This window comes from Pyxicephalus adspersus, chromosome 2 (genome assembly GCF_032062135.1).
Source record: "Pyxicephalus adspersus chromosome 2, UCB_Pads_2.0, whole genome shotgun sequence".
Taxonomy (NCBI): Eukaryota; Metazoa; Chordata; class Amphibia; order Anura; family Pyxicephalidae; genus Pyxicephalus; species Pyxicephalus adspersus.
The window spans coordinates 16,195,250-16,215,236 of record NC_092859.1 but is presented as its reverse complement, the minus strand read 5'-3'; the positions used below and the strand labels follow the sequence as shown (position 1 = coordinate 16,215,236).

Sequence of the window (19,987 nt, the reverse complement as noted above, 5' to 3'; positions counted from 1 at the left end):
ACCATCTTTATTGGCCGGGATGACATAACGCAGGCATGTGGGGGTTCATTTGTTCCTAGCATGAGCAGGAAAAGCTGGGATTGATGGGTATGCTGGCACATGCATAGCTCAGCTTTTTGCCAGATACCTGCAGCGATCGGGGACGTAGGTGGGATTATTGCAAAAGGGACATCACCTGACCAAGGTAATAATGAATTCTCAAAAGTGGAAATTTCATATAAAATTGTAGTTTTTGAGACTAAAATAAGTGATGGTTGGCAACCTTCTATCAAGAGAATTAACCCAGCTATAGTGAGATCAGAGCCAATCACTGCCCACGTTTGGCCTATTGGTGCCTATTTGGGGTGGACACTTAAAGTAGACCCATACAAAAAAAAAATAATGAGAAGATATTGCTAAAGATAAAGTTCTGGCTCCTGGTGGCTTTTTGTATTAGCTCTACATTTCTACATTGCACAATGCCTTGTAGTGTAGGGCTCAGCTTTGTATACGGTGGCAGCCGCTGGGTACAATGTAATTCCTGTACATGCACCAGTAGTAGATACTTGCCCAATCTCTTAGATTGTAACCTCTTCTGGGCAGGGTCCTCTCATGTACAGCACTACATTATATGTTGGCGCTAATTAAATACAATTTAATAATAATATTGATCGGTGTGTGACACACTTAAAGTGAACCTGTCACTTCATGTCCTAGCACCTCTGGACACTGTGACTATATTATGGTGTTCTTGGTCTGAGTGCCAAGGATTTTCTTTGGTGGCCTCTTACCAATGTAAAGGCATTGTGCACATGGGGGGAATTCCAACACTGTTCTCCAAGGAGATTCTTTCAATATGCAAAAGTTTTTTTAAACCAAATGCTCTTTTAAAAAGTTTTGTAAAGGTTAGAATCCCTGATGGGTTTTTACTGATACCTGGAGCCCTGGTAGAGAGATTTATCCTCACTTCCTGTTTCAGGGACAACCTTTACAGTAAGAGAGGGAAACTTGCAACAGGGTAACAGGAAAGTTACCAACAGAGATTGTAACCTTCTACTTCATTATAAAGTGTTTATTCCATAAGTGCTGCTGTGGAGAGATTTCTTGCCTTGGTGTGACAACTTTTTAGCAGACAGGAAGTGAAGGAATCTTTCAAATGGCAGAAGTTCTATTCCTTCCCTACTCTATCCAAACTGAAACATAAATTGACTTTAGACGTGTTTTATTTTAAATAATTGTATTGATGTGCCCTAAAGTGGAACTAAACCCGCAATTCTTACCTTCTTCACATCTGGTTTGACCGGGCTGGGATGACATATTGGACCTGATTTGTTAAAGCTCCCCAATACTGGAGAAGATAGCCTATGATGGGAGAACCTGGGTGATGTGGCAAACTTGGAATGGATTGCTTAAAAATCAGTTGCTCTTAGCAAGTGTTTTCAATCCTGAATTGGATCCATTCCAGGTTTGCTGGATCATGCAGGTTCACCCATGAGTATTCATCTTATTTGTCCCAGTCATTTAACCCACAGTTATTTATGGCACATAAAAAGATCTTTGAGGGGTCATAATTCATAGGAGAGGACAGGAAACCCATACAGGGATAAAGTATGGGATATGTAAAGGGTATGTGCAGTCTACCTGTGGTATATAAAGACAACCACATTTTAAGTGAATGTGGAGCCCTCTAAATTAAGTTTATGGTGACCCCTAGTGGTCAGATTTTGAAATAGTGTTGCCTCTCTCATGTTATTGAAGTTATGCTTGTCACATTAGCAATTATATACAGGCTTAACAAGCACAGCATCATTCATTTTTTTTTTTTTTAGATGGCTTTTACTTTGAAAGAGTATCAGTTTATGCAGTGTCTGCTGGTTGTACTATTTCTAACTCTAGAGGGCAGCAGAGCAATTTCAGCTTCCAGGCTATAAGAAAACTACATCTCCCATGATTCCTTGCATTGTGTATCATGAATGTGAGTGGTTAAATTTGTAGTCTCTGCTGTCTACAGCACAATGGGTGGCTACAAATGAAAACATCCTGCATGAAGAATGAACTGTAGCCACTGGCATTGAGAACAGCCAAATATTGCTATTTGTCCAATTACAGGACGAGGAGGTGCCCAGGTTTTACGGGTTACCTGCAGCAGGGACAACGCTGGTCCCCAGGGCAGCACCTAGTCTAGTCTATGAAGGATGATCTCCAGCAAAAGTAATCCCTATAGATGGATGCATCCACTTACCTTAACTTTGGGTATGGCTTGAAATTGTATTTTGTTATATTAATAGATTAACACATTAATATTTTTAAGTACAGAAAAAATACAAAATTTATGTATATATACACACACACACAAAAAGAGAGACAAAAGCACTTACTGAAAATATTTTATTTGGAGGAGATCTTATCCCCTCTTGGAGATGTTTACAAGTGGCCCAGAACCTCTGTAACATTGCCATAATTTCTGGGCCTGCACTGAATCAGAACTAAGAAATATCTTTCTCTGGTACAAACATCACAAAATAAACTCCAGCATCCAAACTCCACACATTGCAATGCATTCAGACCCCCATTCCTATCACACCTCTGATTAGTCTGCACATCAACTATTTACAGCATGAAACTATAGCACAAATGATTAAAATATATATAATATTTACACCACAAATACAAGTGTATTTATTCGGGGGACACTGGAGTGAGCCAGTCATTTTCTAATAAGGAACTCCCTTTCCAATATGAATTAATTGGTGACAACAGCAGTGCTGTAGCGCCATCTAGTGGCCGTGTCCAGTCATAATTGTTGGTCTCAGGAAGGCAAAGAAATATTTCACTGGGTGCGCCTCCTATTTATGAGATTGTATGGAAAATCACGGACGAGTACTCCGTGAGTAAATGTATGAGATGAGCATTAAAATCGAGATGAGAATTAACACCAATGGATACAATGTTTTCTAACAGAATCCTAGAATATAAACACAACGCACATATATATAAAACGCACATTCATATTGAAAAACACAAAGGCTATGCTGGATAATAATTGTAAGATATGTGTTCAAAATGATTAATCTGACGGCAATAAAACAGTGCAGGCCAAGCCTTGGACCTCTAGTGTTTTACCGATTCAGGGCAAATGACAGGTTCACTTTAATGAAGCTGTTCTGAAAGGATATAATTGGGCCAATAATACAGAAAGCTGAAATATTTTTTCCTAGGGAAAGAGAAATGAGGGGATTGTTCACACAGGTGGCTGTGAAGCGATCACAACCATGGCCACGGCAAAAAATCACCTGCCTGTTTGATGGATGCCCACCTGTGCAGTTGTGGCCGATTGGCGAGATTTCAAACTCCAGGAAACCTCTTTATCCTGCCCAGTGAGAAGACCTTAAAGTGAACCTGTTTCTTTGTCCTGCATAGCACCACCTACATTTGGAGCTGAAGTTAAGGAAAGCTTCCAAACTCTGGAGGACCGCTGACCTCCATTCATCAAGCTGCAAAGGATAACGATATTGAGAGGCCACACTGCTATCCTTATGTGGCCTCATCACCAAAATCAGATTGAAAATAAAACAATTACCTGACTGCAAGTCTTTACCAAACAGAGGAATCACCCTTCAGTCAGCCGGACAGAGGTTCTCTATGGCACTCAGTAGCTGCTGACCTCCAAGTTACTACAGGACAGGAAAGTGTTGTGAAGGTCAGCGGAGGAACCAGCAAGAAATGCAGGGAACACAGATAATCACACTCCCTTAGCAATAGAACGGCTTTGGGTGTTCTGGGCAAATAGCAGAGGTAAGGTTTTTCAGACAACGAGGTCATTTTAAATCTGATAATGGCAACAGGATCACTTTATAAACGAATTCAGCTTATTGAATCAGCATCATTTCGGTCACAGGCAGACAGGCTGGGCATGTTAAGTTTTTGGTTTATTTCCACTTGTGGGCCAGAGGCTGCCATAAAACAAGGCTGGACAAACGTGTCACCAGAAAAAAAAGAAAAATTGAGTCTTCCATTGTTCTCAATGGAAACAAAGGCTTCCCAACTGGCACCTGAATTAAAAATAAACCAATGCGGCTGTACAATGAACCTTAACAAACCGCTGGAGGAATGATGAGGAAAATATCATAGACTGTAACAAACCAGGAATGAGCAAAGTAAGACTTAATACAATCACCATATTGTGACATATACACCTCCCCCTTGTTCAGAGACGCACACAACAAATGTTTTCTTATCAAACATTAAGTGACGCTTCTAAGGGACACACAAAAAGCATTTAAATCTGTACACCGCCTAGGTTGCGGTTGTGAACAGATTCGGGGATATTTAATAATACTTAGTCTTAGTGCAGCTTCTTTCCTCCTTTTCATTTAGAAGGGGAGGGAGAGAGAACAAAATCATAATTCAGCTCACTTAAAAGTCCTTGAAAGGAAAGCTGCCCCTTTATTTTTCCAGCTGGATTGGTAACGAAGGTGTTTCTGGCACCCTTCATTACCGCTTTGGTCTATGGTGTGCCGGAGGGTTGTACGGTCTTTATGCGGGCAGAACTCTCTCTAGTGTCTCACGTGCAGCGGTGGATAGGCGATCGGGAAAGCGGATGTCAAACTCTACGATAAGATCGCCTCGCTGGTCAGGTGCTTTTGGCAATGGAAGTCCTTCTCCACAAATTCTGCGCTTGGTCCCTGGGTTGATAATGTCCCTGGTGGTAAGAGGAATAGTGCGTCCATCCAATGTGGGAACGTTGACTGTGCAGCCGCAGAGAGCCTGAAAGGAACATACAGAAATATTGGAGTTATAAAAAGTGACCGACAGTTCAAAGAACAATGACTGACACAGTGCAATTATCTACAGCTAATAATTTTATGGCTTTAAAAGGGAAGGGGAGGGGTAAGGGGTACAAAGACTAAGAAGATTCTGATAAAAGCTGCTATTTAGAGAGTACACATTTTGGGCTCTACTGTAAGGCTGCGTGGCTTACATATCAGGGATTGCACAAGAATCAGATTCACAGCTTCTATCAGATGTTTCTAGAACGTTTTGCAACAATCTTCCCAATTATTCACTTTGAGATCATTACAAAGAACAAGAAGGCACGCTTTGTGTCTGGAGGAAAAGAAGTTTAAGCTCCGGATAAGGAAGGGATTCTTCACTGTAAGGTCTGTGAAAATGTGGATTCGGCTTCCCTAGGAAGTAGTTTCAGCAACTACTATAGATTGTTTTAAGAAAAAGTTGGATGATTTTAGAAGCACAGAATATAACTGGGAATTAACCCCCCTAGCGGTATTCCCGAGTGTGACTCGGGGTGGAAAAAATTGCAAAAAGCGGTAATCCCAAGTCACACTCGGGGTACCTTTGAGGGTCCCTCTTACCTTATCCCCGCGCTCCAGCGGCGATCTCACGATCCCGCTGTGATGGCGGGGCGCTTCTCCGTCGGGGGGCGTGGCCGGGAAATTTAAAAGCAGATTACGGAGTAATCTGCTTTTAAATACCGCCCGGGTCCCCACCACCCCGATGCACGCATCTGCAGTTAGATGCGATGCACCATGCAGGATTTCTGCTTGGTGCATCGCATCTAACTGCAGATGCGATCATCAATAGTAAATCCAGAGGGTGATGCCAGCGGAGATTTCCCGCTGGCAGCACCCCCTGAATCTACTGCTGTCCTGCTCGCATCTCCCGGAGGCTGATCTCCGGGAGATGCGAGCAGGGGAATGAGCAGGGCAGGGACATCCCCACCGCATCACCCGGCAAGATGTGTGACATCTTCCGGATGATGCAGTGGAGTGATGGATTCTGGGGGCGGGAAATTTAAAAGCAGATTACTATGTAATCTGCTTTTAAATTTTTTTTTTTTAAAGTAAAAACACATCAAAACATATAATAAAAGTATAAATACATATTGTAGTGCAAGCATCATTGCCCAGTGCCCTGATTTACATTTTGCCCACTATTAGCCCTGACCTTTTAATGACTTTTTAATCACTTCCTGAATTGAAGTAGATTTTTTTTTCTAAAATCTGCATATAATTTATATTATTATTAATCAATAATATTGCACCCTTGTTTGGAAAATTTCAGAAGGAAATTTTTGATAACATTTTTTTTTTTTGGATAAATTACATTGTTTTGGGCTAATATTTCATTATTTTTTATAATAATGATTTATAATTATGTATTATTTTATAAATTATGATTCTAATATAATAAATAAATATAATAATTATACCCGGGAGTTAATCCTAAGAATTACAGGCCCACAATATAAACAAAAATTTCTACGCAAAAAAAATAGGATCACTTTTTGCATCAAAAAACTGACAGAATTAGAACGCTAGGGGGGTTAAGTCTTTACATTAAAAATAACAGACTGTTGATCCAGGGAACATCGGATTGCCTCATAGAATCAGGAAAGAATTTTTCCCCGTTGAAGCAAATTGTAACAGGGCTTTTTTTTGTCTTCCTCTGGATCAACTATGTCCATAGGGTTTTATATCTGGGATATGTTTATTTCCCCAGTGGTTGAACTTGGATGTCTTTTTTAAACCGGATTTACTATGTAATCTTCAAAGTTTAATTAAACCTAAGAACAGAAATATAACAGACTGCACTAGTCCTGAGAAGTGTTGGCCATATTTTGTTTTATTAAGGCCATGCACATCCTTCACCAATACAGAAAAGTTCCTGATAGAAATCTGGTTTGATTTTACCTTCCTGTACACTAAACTCAAATATCAAACAATGTGATAAACGGTCCTATGGGTGACATTTTTATTAATGGATTTATATATATAGTATTGTATGTGTGTTGAAGTTGTAGTGGAAGCCTTTTTTTGGACATTGTGATTTCTCCTTCCAGCTAAGTCAGTTCTGCACCCACTCGTATCATCAGAGCTGCCACTGAATGCACAGAGCACCAAGCATCCAACTAGGGTATAAAAATTCATCAGCAGCATTATAAATTACAACTGATAAATATTGAGCATTTTCTTTACAGATAAAACATGCCTTTTCATTTTAAAAGCAGCAACCAATAAAGTTATGTACATTTGAATGATGACATAACCGTCTTTATGACTTCTGGCTCATTCACAGTAAGGTGGTTTACATGATAAGAGCTCTGGAAGTGTATTTATCAATCATAGTTCAGTTTATCTTTCAGTTTATAGATATGCACTGCACTCGGATTGGTTCAGGAATCAAGTGATAAAAAAACTGTTACAAAAGCCTGATCATGTGATCTGCCAAATCATGGGCCTGGTATGGATTAGAGAGAACTCACATGCCCACACTGGGACTGATTTAATAAAGCTTTACAAGAGGAGAAGATAAGACTATCATAGGAGAACCTGGGTAACCCAGCAAACCTGGATCCAATCTTTATTGGATTGTGAAATGTGGGAAGAAGGCAGAACAATGCACAGGAGCAATCAGACAAGATTTCTAACTTGTCCAGTCGCTGTTCCTATTCCTTCGATGAACCATTGGCTGTCTCACAGAAATGATATGATCACTTGATCTGACAGTCAGATTGAAAGGCTGATGTCCAATGTCTACGGGGAGTAGTCTGACAGCTATGCTAAAAAGAATTAAGAGGACCTGTCACCGAATAATCCCCAGCATTCTATTCTGCCTCACTGCCTAAAATATTTCCTTGATTCAAGTGGCCAAATAATCGCAATTGCTAAGGAAATTGATTAAAGCCACCACAAATGACAACCTATTTTGAACAATTTCCCCCTAATTAAAAATTGTACGACATGAGATGGAAAGTAAACTCGCCAAAGGACTTTTATTCCACCTTGAAGCTAGCTGGAGATGAATGGAAAGATGAGTATTACGGAGCAAGGGGGAAGGAACTTCTTCAAAAGACACTTTGTACAGAATGGACAAAATGACATTGTCTATAGGGGAACTAACCCTGCTGTACTTACCTGTCCCGTACCATTGCAGGGGGCTGCCATCTTCTTCCTTCTTTTCTCCCTATATGCGATCCTCGGTCATCTTGCTTGGCTTGTTCGCAATAATAAAACTCCCACGTAGGAGAGCAGGAGTTAATATTAAACAGGATTTATATAGCGCCAACATTTTATGTGGCACTGTACATTAAATAGGGGTTGCACATGACAAACAGATAGACCGGGACACAGGAAGTAGAGAGGACCCTGCCCTGAAAAGCTTACAATCTAGGAGGTGGACAAAGTATCACACAATCCGTCCTGGCAAGCACAGGCAAAGCTGGGATTTCCAGGTGTCTTGCATGTGCAGCTCATTGTTTTTAACAGTTCCACAGAACTATCAGGCAGGTAAGGATGCTTATTGCAAAAGGGAAATTGCCTGTCTCTGTCTGCAATAATGCCCTGCCCGATCCATTATTATTAAAGGTGAAACTTTAGTTCTGCTTTAAGGACTGGAACAAGAAACACTTTGCAGGTAAAGCATACAATGTTTTCCTTTGCACACATTATGTTAGAAGACTACTCACCTCTCTAAGGCTGATCTTGGCAGTATACACAACATTCGATGAATCTCTCTTAAACACTGAATGCGGTTTATCTTTCAGCACAAACACAATATCTGCGGGGATGTTGACTGGAGTTTCATCGCCCTCTTTGGGGAAAGTGATCTTGGTTCCCTCTTTCCAGCCTTTCTTCACTTGAATGGTGAGGATTTTGTCCTCATTGTGTACACTTCTCCCATCGGGGCCCACACGCTTGTGGGAAATCTTCATTTTCTTTGTGCAGCCAGAGAAAATGTCCTCAAGAGAGACCGGGAGCTCCCTGATTACTGGCGGGTCTTGTTTCTTTGTTATCGGCTGACCTCGGCCTGGAGCAGCTCTTGGAAAGCCACCTAGATGGCCAAAGCCTCCCATGCCGAACCCTGAGAAGGGATCCTCTGTGTCCATCTCATCGTCGTTACGTCCAAAGAAAGTGTCGAATGGATTGCGGCCTCCGAAGAACTCTGCAAACATAGCATGAGGATCTCCATGGAAAGAGTAGCTGAAAGAAGGACCGTTTTGCCCGCATCCTCCACCTCCTGGGGTTCCTTTTAGGCCTGAAAAAGATTAAAAGACATTATTAACAGCTCAGAGAAATATTCACCAACACTCACATATATACAATATATATTTGAGTATACAGTTATAACATTTAAAAAGAAAAAAAAAAAACTTGACTTTAAATTTTAGGTATGGATATGAATCCTGTGCTTTTTATTTTAGATACAGATATTCTAAGTACAAGTTTGGCAGATCAAACAAATAACAGCATATAAAGCATTAGACATGCCCTGATCTGCAGAATACCGAGAGCCAGGACATGATGGAACCTGTGCAAGGAGATCTCTATACAGGTTCTTCTAATGTGGAAAATACTTGTAGGAAAACACCCCTTTTATAGGGAGAAGTTGGCAGCTGCTGTATTATATCCTGACATTCGTACATCTATAGAGTGCAGGAAAAAAAAGCACCTTCTTTACCCAGTTTCAGGAAGGCTAGTCACTTCACGCCCAATTATGACTATGGCAGGATCGTCCTACCCTTCCTGCAGCCTGCTTATGATTTACAGGATCGCCAAAACACCTGCAGCCAGCTTCGTACACATTGAGCATTTTGTGGGGACGCCATCATTAACAACCTGCCAACCTATTTCCTGTACATAGTGAATTTAAGTTGACCTGTCACTACTAGAGAACCAATTTCCAACGTAAAAAAAAAAGGAAATTACCCTCAACTAACCAATCATAAGAGCTTTTATATAATGTGCAAGTTACCACAATGCAGGTTACATGGTGTTAAAGTGGAACTAAAGCTGTAATAATAAAGATTTGGGACCAAGCAGCACTTTATTTCAGAAAGGGACAGGCAATGTCTGTATCATCAATAACCTGCCTGATCACAACGGAGAACGGTCTGTGGATCAGGATACCTAATAATCCTGGCTTCCCCTGCGCTTGCTGGGACTGAATGAACTTGCACGTGCCCAAACATGAATTGCCTTATCTCAGCCAATCAAGATGGTCAAAGATTTAGAAATAGAAGGAAGAAGATGGCAGCTCCCTGCGATGGAACAGGGACAAGTATTTTGGTGTTTAGTTCTGCTTTTACCTTAGTTCCCTAATTACCAAGATCCGACATTTGTTTACAATCCCTTGCAACAAGTCCTTCTCTGCTGCCCAGTACAGCCACATTGATCTCTAGGGTCAAGGAGAATAAAAGGTGTCCCATAGAGGTTGATAAGGCTGTACTATATTGCCCCGGGACAATAAAACCTCTTGCAGATATATTTTTATAGCAAAAGATTCTCCTTTACTTCCAGAGACATTAGGAGGCAAAATCTAAGCGAGTTACCCCTAAAACATTTGTCACCATTGGATGATTTTATCTCCTTCTTTTGTCTAGTGACCATGCCGGGGTTTTGATTTTTCTCTCACTATCGTACCAGATATAATAAAGGAGTTCCAGCGCCAACCAAATTGAATTTGCCATTTTCTCTTCTATACCAGTGCTGAAACCTGATCCGGCTTGTACTGTGCAGCTTCATGTTATCAGGATTAGGATGCCTGGTAACTGTTGCAAATGTCATATATAAACTCCCTGCCTGCTCCTCTCCCCTCATACAGTGTAATCTCTCAGCAAACATTATACATGGAGGTGACCTCGCTTACCTTCCTCCCCGTATTTGTCAAATATCTCTCTCTTTTTAGGATCGCTGAGCACATCGTAAGCCTCGGCAATCTCTTTGAAGCGCTCCTCGGCTCCGGGGTCCTTGTTTTTGTCGGGGTGATACTTCAGAGCTTGTTTTCTGTACGCCTTCTTTATATCCTCCTCTGAAGCCCCCTTAGACAGGCCGAGGGTCTTGTAGTAATCTTTACCCATGCTGGGGGGAGCTGTTTACAGGAAGATGTATGCCAATGCACGGACAACTGGGAAGAAACAAAACATAATCATCCATCAGAATTGTAAATCTACGATGCACCCTAAATATGGAAGCAGAATGCCAAAACTGCCAAATAGGTGAGAACGTCATCTGCCAATACAGTGTGCCATATTATCTCCGAACCTGCAGAACATCGTTTGTTATCTTTAGAAAGCAGACAAATCCAAAGTATATTGTATAAGCAGTGGCTTCTCTGCAGAACTTAGATCCCTGACGGCTGGAGCTCTGCATAGATACCCCTGCTTCCACACAGCAAGCAAGGGTCCTTCTATGCAGGCAGAGGACAGCCTTTTCCAAAGGAAAGTGGACACGACTCCTCTCTCCTTGTAAGCAGAGGCTTTTCGTCACCCTACAAAGACACATAGCTTCCAATGAGCTGGAAGAACGAACTCCGCTGATTCAAGGGCTATACCTCGGACTGCAGAGAGACGGCTGCTTCCACTCAAAGGGCCATGTACCTGTGCATGGGAAAGGCTCTTCTACCAAGACTATATTGGTTTTCTGTAGATCTTTACACACCTTTTGTTTGGATTCACCTGAAATTTGGAGGCTACCCATAAAGATCCCTTGGTAAATCTCCTGTTTTTACCCATTGGGGAGATTCCTCTTCACTTTATGTATGTGTGAGGAAATCTCTCCTACGCCCTATTAGCCATCACCAACATTCACCCATGGGGGGAGGGGGGATAAGCAATTATCACCAGGAGGAACCTGGCATGGATTGTACCCCATCACTACCCCAATGCGACTCTTAAAGAAAAAGGCTACAAAGGACGTTGGTATCATTACATTGACTTCACCAAGTGGCACCGGCCAAAGCTCATGAAACCCTGGTTGAGAATGGCTACTTAGATACTTCCGATTGGTGACAACTCCTCCACCTACCACCCCACACCACAACCAAGATTCAACTAAGGACAGTAATATTATTATTATTATTATTATTATTATTATTAATAATAATAAAAATTTATATAGCGCCAACATATTAAACAGCACTGTACATTAAATAGGGGTTGCAAATGACAGACAGATACAGACAGTGACACAGAAGGAGGAGAGGACACTGCCCCAAAGAGCTTACAATCTAGTAGGTGGGGGAAGTATCACACAGTAGGAGAAGATGTTGAGTGGTGGGAAGTAGTGACGGTTTAAATAATAAAATAAATACACACACTATTATTATGATGAGGGGTGCTTCCTCTGCTATGACCCCCCATCTCCATATACACAACACGTGACTGTACCCCCTCTTCCCTGCCAGCACCAGGCCCCCCTGGACATACAGAGCCCCCCACAGAGACCTCCCCTGAGCCCAGCTGTTATACCTCTTCCTCTTCCTCTCCCCTAATATACACCTGAGCACCCCATGTCACTACCTACCTGAGTCCAGCGCTCGTAGTCTCCGCTCTGCTACAACCCAGCCCCTGACAGGCTCTTCTATACACACAGCTCCACCTCCAGAACCTTCCAGATCTTTCTTCCGCACTCCAGAAGCTGTGTGAGCTGGCTACTTCTCTCGGCCAATCACAGTCCCGGGAGTGAAGGCGTAGGCCAATCGAGAAGACGCATTAAGTAACACCAACCAGCTGACAGCGTTACCTGGCTAGTGCGTGCGTTCCAAGGTTGATTGCCACACCCCCGACAGTTTATTGGCTAGTTAGTCAAAGCCTCGGCCAATGAGGATAAAAATTAAAAAGGTTTTTATTTTGTCGTGGCGGCCATCTTTGGTGAGGGCAGCTTGGCAGGTTTTTCTGCATTGGATCACACGCGTATATTTGAGAAGTTTTGTTATTATTTGCAGAGTGGCTAAACTACTAAACTGACAGATCAGAAAAGGAAATATTTGTATAACTAAAACCTTTTCTGCAACTTCTTAACTCTTTTGCTGTCAGGACCTAATCTTTGGTTGGAAAATAACATTATTAATATTATTATTATTAATAAACAGGATGGATATAGCGCCAACATATTACGCAGCACCGTACATTAAATAGGGGTCACAAATGACAGACAAAAACAGACTGTGACACAGGAGGAGGAGAGGACCCTCCCCCGAAGAGCTTACAATCCAGGAGGCGGGGGAACCTAAAACCATGATATATGTTCTTGCAGGTAGAAAGACGGTAGCTGAAATTGTTGTATGTCGCATTATTATCAATCAACTGTTTATAAAGACTATAGTTCAGTAAAATATTTAATGAAATCAATTTTAGTAAATGCATGCTGCAATTCTTTATTTTATTGCCACAGCAGTCCCTCCTGTGGTTTTAAACAAGGCTGTGGCTACTACTGTGCAGGCAATGCTTTGTATGCCTTATGAGAAATATATTGCTGCTTTCATGTGGATCTTTAGGTCCTTGGGGTATTTGCTTATATTTTACATCCAACAAGTGGACCCTTTATTGGCTTACCTTAACCCACAGCACTTCTCCTTCCACGCCAGTGATCCATTAGTCATATGTGTGTGAATACTTTCAAACTAAGTATTCCCTGTATATATGTCCAGTTTTCTCCTGAAGAAGTAGACTGTGTGTACGAAACACGTCGGGCTCAAGTAGGGGGTCAGAGGCAGCACCTTCACAATGAACTAAAACTGGGACTTGTAAGGTCATATTCAAATACCTTTTGTAACATGCTTATGTGTTAATAGAAAGTATGTGATTGTAACTCATGTAATGAGTCCTGTTTTAATGCTCTTTTTTAACTTGATTTAAATAAAATATTACGAATATTTAATTTTTCATACAAAAGTTCCAGGAAATGAATATAGATCTAGGTGGCCAGGGAGTTTAGGTCATCCAAAGCAACAGGAATCTCTTGGTCAACCAACTCATCTTTGATGTGGTCAGAAAGGCCAGAAGGTAGCTTTGGAGTGCTTCATTGTTCCAGGCAAGCTCAGCCACCAGAGTGGTGGCCCATGCCAGAGACTCTTCAGATAGTAAGGAGGATTACATGCGCTACTTTAGTCCGTTCAGTGGGGAAGCTTTGTGGCTGAAGTTCAAAGTGGATGTTACACAGGTTGATGAAGCCACGGCAGGTCTTGGGATCCCCAGAAAATTGCTGTGGGGGTGGCAGGTGAAGTGCAGAGGCCACTGGTATTGCAGGAGACCGGACCAGGACCGGAGGTTTAGCAGGTGCACCGGGGGGGACCAGAAGCTGACCCAGGCGGGCAGTGAGTACATAGAGCTGGCCGAGTACCTGGGTTTGAGTAGCTTCCTGGACATACAGCCTCTGGGCGAGTAGTTGATTGGGGTCCGCTGCGGTCTGGGGGGGCGTGTATACATGGTTCATGCAAACTCTCATGCATGGAGAGACAGGACCACTAGGGGGCGCTGCGGCTTGTATGGAGGTGGTGTGAGTCCTAAGAAAGGCCAAGGCACAGAATCTAAGCAGTAACCAGGGTTTCCCCAGAGCCTCTGATGGTGAGGGTGTTGCGCTGCTGTTTACGGCCAGGTTGCGGTCCTTGGGCACACTAAGGTGGGCAAGCACGCTATAAAATCACAAGGCAGGTTGATAGTCGAGGAAAGCTGGGGTTGAGACAGTCAGCAAACAGGAGAGGTCAGGTCACGCTCCAGGGGTCAATTGCCAGGGATTCAGGACACAGACACTAATGACACAGGGGCCACTGCGGGCACAGGGAACACAAGAGACACTGGAAACAGCAGGAGGTACACGAGAAGCAGGGGCATCCACAAACTGAGAGGAAAACTGGAACAGCACAGGGAAGTTGTCAGGGAACCAACAGAGTAGACGAGGGGTCAACACAGGAGCTGGACAGAGGAAACACTGAATTAAGCAACAGATGAACAGGAACTAGCTCACAGAACTAGGGGCTAGAGACTATTTGCACCACCACTGAGTGCAGTCGGTGAGCTAACTAAATAGCCAAGGCTGATCAAGAGGCTATTTTCTGATTGGTAGTTGATAAAGCTTGGAAACAGAGGCACTCCCAGTGACAGAACTGCCCGGATGCTCAGGAGAGAGGTCCCTGTGTTTTAGTGAGGAACAGGTAAGTATGACATTTACTGGTTATAAATGGGTGATTGGTGATGTCTACTAGCCATAGGTTGGTGGCTTGTGATGTGTACTGGCAATAGATTGGTGGCTTTTGATGTTTACTGGCCAAAAATTGGTGGCTTGCAATGTTTACTGGCCATAGATGGGTGGCTTTTGATGTCTACTGGCCATTGATGGGTGGCTTTTGATGTCTACTGGCCATTGATGGGTGGCTTTTGATGTCTACAGCCCATAGATGGGTGGCTGGTGATGTTTACTGGCCAAAGATGGGTGGCTTGGATGTATACCTCAGCACAACCATACCCAACTAAATATGCACCTTAGTCTGTTCTTAGTATCTGGCTCTGGCTTTTGATTCCCTATTGAATACCTGTTACCCCTAGTTGCCCCTGCTTATGGCTTGATTTCTGTTCATTCCATTTTCCTTTTTTTTCACCAACGGGTATCCGATCATCATTTGTGCTGCCTTTTACAGCTTGGGTTAAACCAGCTCTGATGCACAATTCTCTGGTATTTGTTTCTGTGTAATTATGTTTCTATCCCACAGCCAGTAATTATTTAGATAGCGGCTTCCTCCAATCATTAATTATGATGATGACATAGTGGCTTCCTCCCATCATTAAATATTATGATGATATAGCCAAAGAAGCAAAGTTTATTTAAGTGTAAATTGTATCTCTCAAAGTAATCGGAGTTGGCTTCATGCTAATGCTATGCTCAAAAGCTGCACACGTCAGACTGTCCCCCTATCCCCTTGCAGGAGATGGAGACACCAGACGATCCCTCTCAGGGATTCATAACACCACCTGTTCACACATAGCACGGCTGACCTGGGGTGTGTTGCAGGCTCAGGTGGAATAATATGACAAGATAAATCACAACTACTGTACACAGAGTAATACAAGCTGTTTACAGTACAAATGGGAGTCTGCTTAAATATTTACCTGTATATATATATATATTTATGTTATAATATGTTCAGCTGTGCACATTATATTCATCATTCTCCTACAATGATCTACATAAAAATGAATATACAAGAAATAGGAATGGATTTCACCGATCATGGATGGATGGCTTAACATGTTTATTGGCCATAGATAGGTTGCTTGTGATTTTAACCTGTCATAGTTTGGTGGCTTATGAATTTTATTGGTCATAGATGGGTGGTTAATAATGTAAACAGGTCTTAAATGTGGGGTTAATGAGGTTTACTGGTTTTAGATGGGTAGTTTTATAAAGTTTGCTGGTCATGGATGGGTGACTTATGATGTATATTGGTCATAGATGGGTGGCTTATGGCGTAGAAGAGATTATCTATATAGTTCAGACAGTGAATAGGCATTTGTATTTCTGTAAACTTGATAAAGCAGTTGTACATGCTCAATTATCAAAAATGAAAAAAATACAAAAAGTAAAAAAGAAAAGCTTTTCGAACATTTATTCCGCTTTAATTCTTGCCTAACTTTGCTGTTAGAAGACGTTTGCTATGGGTGGAGGTAAAAAAGGTGCACAATGATAATTGTATTTTGCAAACACTACGAGCACATTTGTGGTTTCTGGCAAGTGGAAGCTGGCAACTAAATAATGTATTCACTTTGTAGATGTAGATTTGTTTAATAAAGCGTATGTTGTGTTAGATGGAGGCATTATTGGTTAACTGCCCAAAGGCAGAGTCAAATAGAAACCAATAACAAACACGATCTGGCTAAATTAGAATGAATCTTGTGCAAATGTTTATTTATTGAACCACCTTACTCACCATAGGTGCACAAGACTGCAATGCTTTTATACTTTCAGTAATTCCTACTATTATCTGCCTATACATGGTCAAGCATTGCAATCATGTGCTAACAGCAAACAATTTTGAAGAAATCCATTCCATCCATGATGGTCTATCTTCTCCAGTCTTGGAGAACTTTAGTGTATTGGACTCTATGCCTTACGTTAACACAACTTTGAGTAAAGTTATGCTGAGGTAATTTAGCCCATTCTTTTTGAATATCATTTTAACACCCCAATAATGGCCATGCCTGTGCAATGCAGTGGGCTATACTGCAAGGGTGTTGTGCTGCAAGGCTAAGGTACCATTTTTCAAGATGAAAAACAATGAAACACATGGCAACAGTAATTAAAGTACAAAAAGGCCCTAAATCATTGAGAGGGCATTCAAGACAATATGGTCTTAAATAGTTAAAATAGTAAAACAAAACAATTAAAATAGGTAAATTAAATAAAGGATTTAATACAATAGTAAAACAAAAGGCGGGGGAGAGGGGTCAGTTTAAGAAAAATAGATTACAGTGCCATCATTGAGTCTAAAAATGGTGCCCAATGGTGTATATCAACTGCCAAGTCCAGATATATAGAAAGGTGGACTCTGTGAATGTTAGAAACAGGAGTACTTGTTGGGAAATATCATGACCAACCATTAAATAAAAGATGGATCTAGGATAATGCATTACTCTGAATTCATAGAGACCTTGCAAGAGTAAGTAGTAAATTGCATCACCCATTGACATTACAATAAAAAAACTTTCTACTACAAACCATACAAATACATTTGAAAACATTTTTTTTTTTATTTATGCATTTACATTTTCACCTTTTTTTTTGCCTGAAAAGCTGAGTATAAACATCCCTTCTAATACACATTAAGCAGGCAATGCAATGCAGTCATGGTGTGAGTGCATGCAGAAAAGTAATGTGCTTGTTAGGAAGGCTGCAAGAGGTCACAAACACTGGGATGCAATAAAATATTGGAAATAAGGTACAGAAAAGTACTGATAGCAAATTATTGAAAAAAATGTTAATGTTAGATGCAGGAGATACCTCAAGCCTGACCACGGCACAGATTATAACATACCACATACACATACCATAGACCCCCCACTCCATTTTCTGGTTGAGATCAGCTTGATGTCCGCCATGCAGGTTGGCACACACTGCCGGACTCTAAAGGATATCAGAAGATATGATGATATTAATATGTCTGCCAGGCCTGTAATTTAATTCTCATTCTGACATATCCAACAGCTCCAGCATACATTCCTGCTCGTTTTCCTATATCAACAACATGGCCATAAATCACTCCTGCAAGTACCCCATCTTCTTTGCCCACTAAGAGGCAGCAGGGTTGTTCTTCCTCTTAAAATGCAAGATGGTAGTACAAAAATGCTCACAAAAAGCAATTTTAGTTCCTGGAACCAATGAAAAATCTAAAGTTGGAAAAAATGTAATTTTGCATTACTTTTGAAATAAATAAAAGATATTACATATGAAATTATACTTGTTGCATGCATCCTGCAGGTGGAGCCGTAGAGTCTGTTGGCAACAAAATTTCTGCAGTTCTTCTGTGCTGATAGAATCAGATCCTGTGTTATTGTTGTGATCCATACATTTACAGGTGAATGATTCAGAGGAAAGACACTGAACCCCCCTACTCCTGCCTCTAGTTTTTTATTTCAGTGATGTGTGTGTCAATTAAAAAGAGAATTCAAAAGTGATTTTTCTGCCTCATTTTTTGTAATCTGCATTCAAAATTCATAAAAACACCCAATTCTTTCAGTAATGGAGAAGAAAAAGAGCAGCAGGGGTGAATATTAATGTGGGGGAGTGAAGGATTTGTGAGCTTAACTGAATTATCCATAGGGCAAACCTAGCAAGGATTGTGGGGTCTGGTGGATGTCTGGGGCCCCGCTACAACCATCATGATCTTGCAGCAAGCCACTGTGCAGAGGATATCCAGGGACCCCAACCTTAATGATCCTGTAGTAACCCAGGGTGCAGTGGATGTCCAGGGGCCCCATGCTCTTGCAGTAAACCAGGGCACAGTGGATATCTAGGGTCGAGCCTTAACCCTCATGCTCTTTCAGTAAACCAATGCCCCAGTGGATGTCCAGGGGCCCCAGCTACAATCTCCATGCTCTTGCAGTAAACCAGGTTGCAAAAGATGTCCAGGGTCCATCTACAATTTTCATGCTCTTGCAGTAAACCAGGTTGCATTAGATGTCCAGGACCCCCAGCTACAATCTCCATGCTCTTGGAGTAAACCAGGGCACAGTGGATCCCAAGGGCCCGGCCTTAACGCTCATGCTCTTTCAGTGAACCAACGGCCCAGTGGATGTCGAGGGGCCCCAAGTACAATATTTATGCTCTTGCAGTAAACCAGGTTGCAATGGATCTCCAGGGCCCAGCTACAATCTTCATGCTCCAGCAGCAAACTAGAGCCCAAGGGATGTCCAGGCCCCAGCTACAAACCTCACGTTCCTGCAATAAAAAGGAAACGTTGACAGTTAGTTAGAGCCCGGTTCCTGCCTGCCAGGTCATATGGGAGAATAGATTTGTAGACAATTGGTGTCTGGTGGAAAGGCCATTTTTAGACAATGCAAATAGTGATGCTTACTCCAGACCTAATGTAATTCATATCAATATCAACTGAAAAAAATGGAGTGTCCAAAGTTAGTACCTTGGCTAGGACTCCATTCTGCTCTGTATTCAGTTATATATTACTGGGGCGGGGGATCATCAACTGTTACCGTGAATGGCCAGAATAAAAGTTGACATTAAAATAAATGTTGGAAATATGCTGCTTTGCAATGTTTTAGGTATTTGACTCTTATGATTACAATACACATGACGAGCTTTCACTTCATACATGTGACGCTTGCAGCAGTGACAATATCCAGAAAAGAATGAAAACTATGCGTCTGCTTTATAAGCTGTTCTGAAGCTCTAAATATAGAAATACATATTATTACTAAGCCTAAAATAACTAATAGACATTCTATATTGTCACTACTGGGAAGGCTAAAAATGAGGGGGATTATAGAAGTTTATACACTTAATCAGAACTAACCAAATATTTATAGGAAGGGGATTTAGCAGCACTTTACAACTGTTCAGTCTTATTAGAATACCTGCTGTCATTTTAAAGGGGACCTGAAGCCGCTGCTGCCTCAGGTTACAATTTATAATAAAGCAATCGGAAAAATATAGTGATATACGTTAGTGAACAAAGTGGCTCTGTACTAAGTGGAGACTAAAAACAC

At 41.6% G+C, this 19,987-nt stretch overlaps 1 protein-coding gene across 1 annotated transcript; it reads right to left on the bottom strand.

Moving 5' to 3' along the window:
- Window positions 1–2,353: 2,353 nt before the first annotated feature.
- On the bottom strand, window positions 2,354–12,432 carry DNAJB1 (DnaJ heat shock protein family (Hsp40) member B1). The gene is made up of 4 exons (XM_072399682.1): window positions 12,300–12,432; window positions 10,645–10,902; window positions 8,465–9,033; window positions 2,354–4,746 (listed from the first exon to the last, which is right to left on the bottom strand). Exons 2-4 carry the CDS (start codon window positions 10,853–10,855, stop codon window positions 4,516–4,518), a joined length of 1,011 nt encoding a protein of 336 aa, XP_072255783.1. The 5' UTR covers window positions 10,856–10,902; window positions 12,300–12,432; the 3' UTR covers window positions 2,354–4,515.
- Window positions 12,433–19,987: the final 7,555 nt, after the last annotated feature.

Coding starts and splice junctions, on each gene's coding strand:
- DNAJB1 (XM_072399682.1), bottom strand. CDS start 10,855: ATGGGTAAAGATTACTACAAGACCCTCGGCCTGTCTAAGGGGGCTTCA. Junction 9,034..10,644: donor TGACAAATACGGGGAGGAAG/GTAAGCGAGGTC, acceptor AATCTTTTTCAG/GCCTAAAAGGAACCCCAGGA. Junction 4,747..8,464: donor CCAAGATCAGCCTTAGAGAG/GTGAGTAGTCTT, acceptor TGTTCCTTTCAG/GCTCTCTGCGGCTGCACAGT.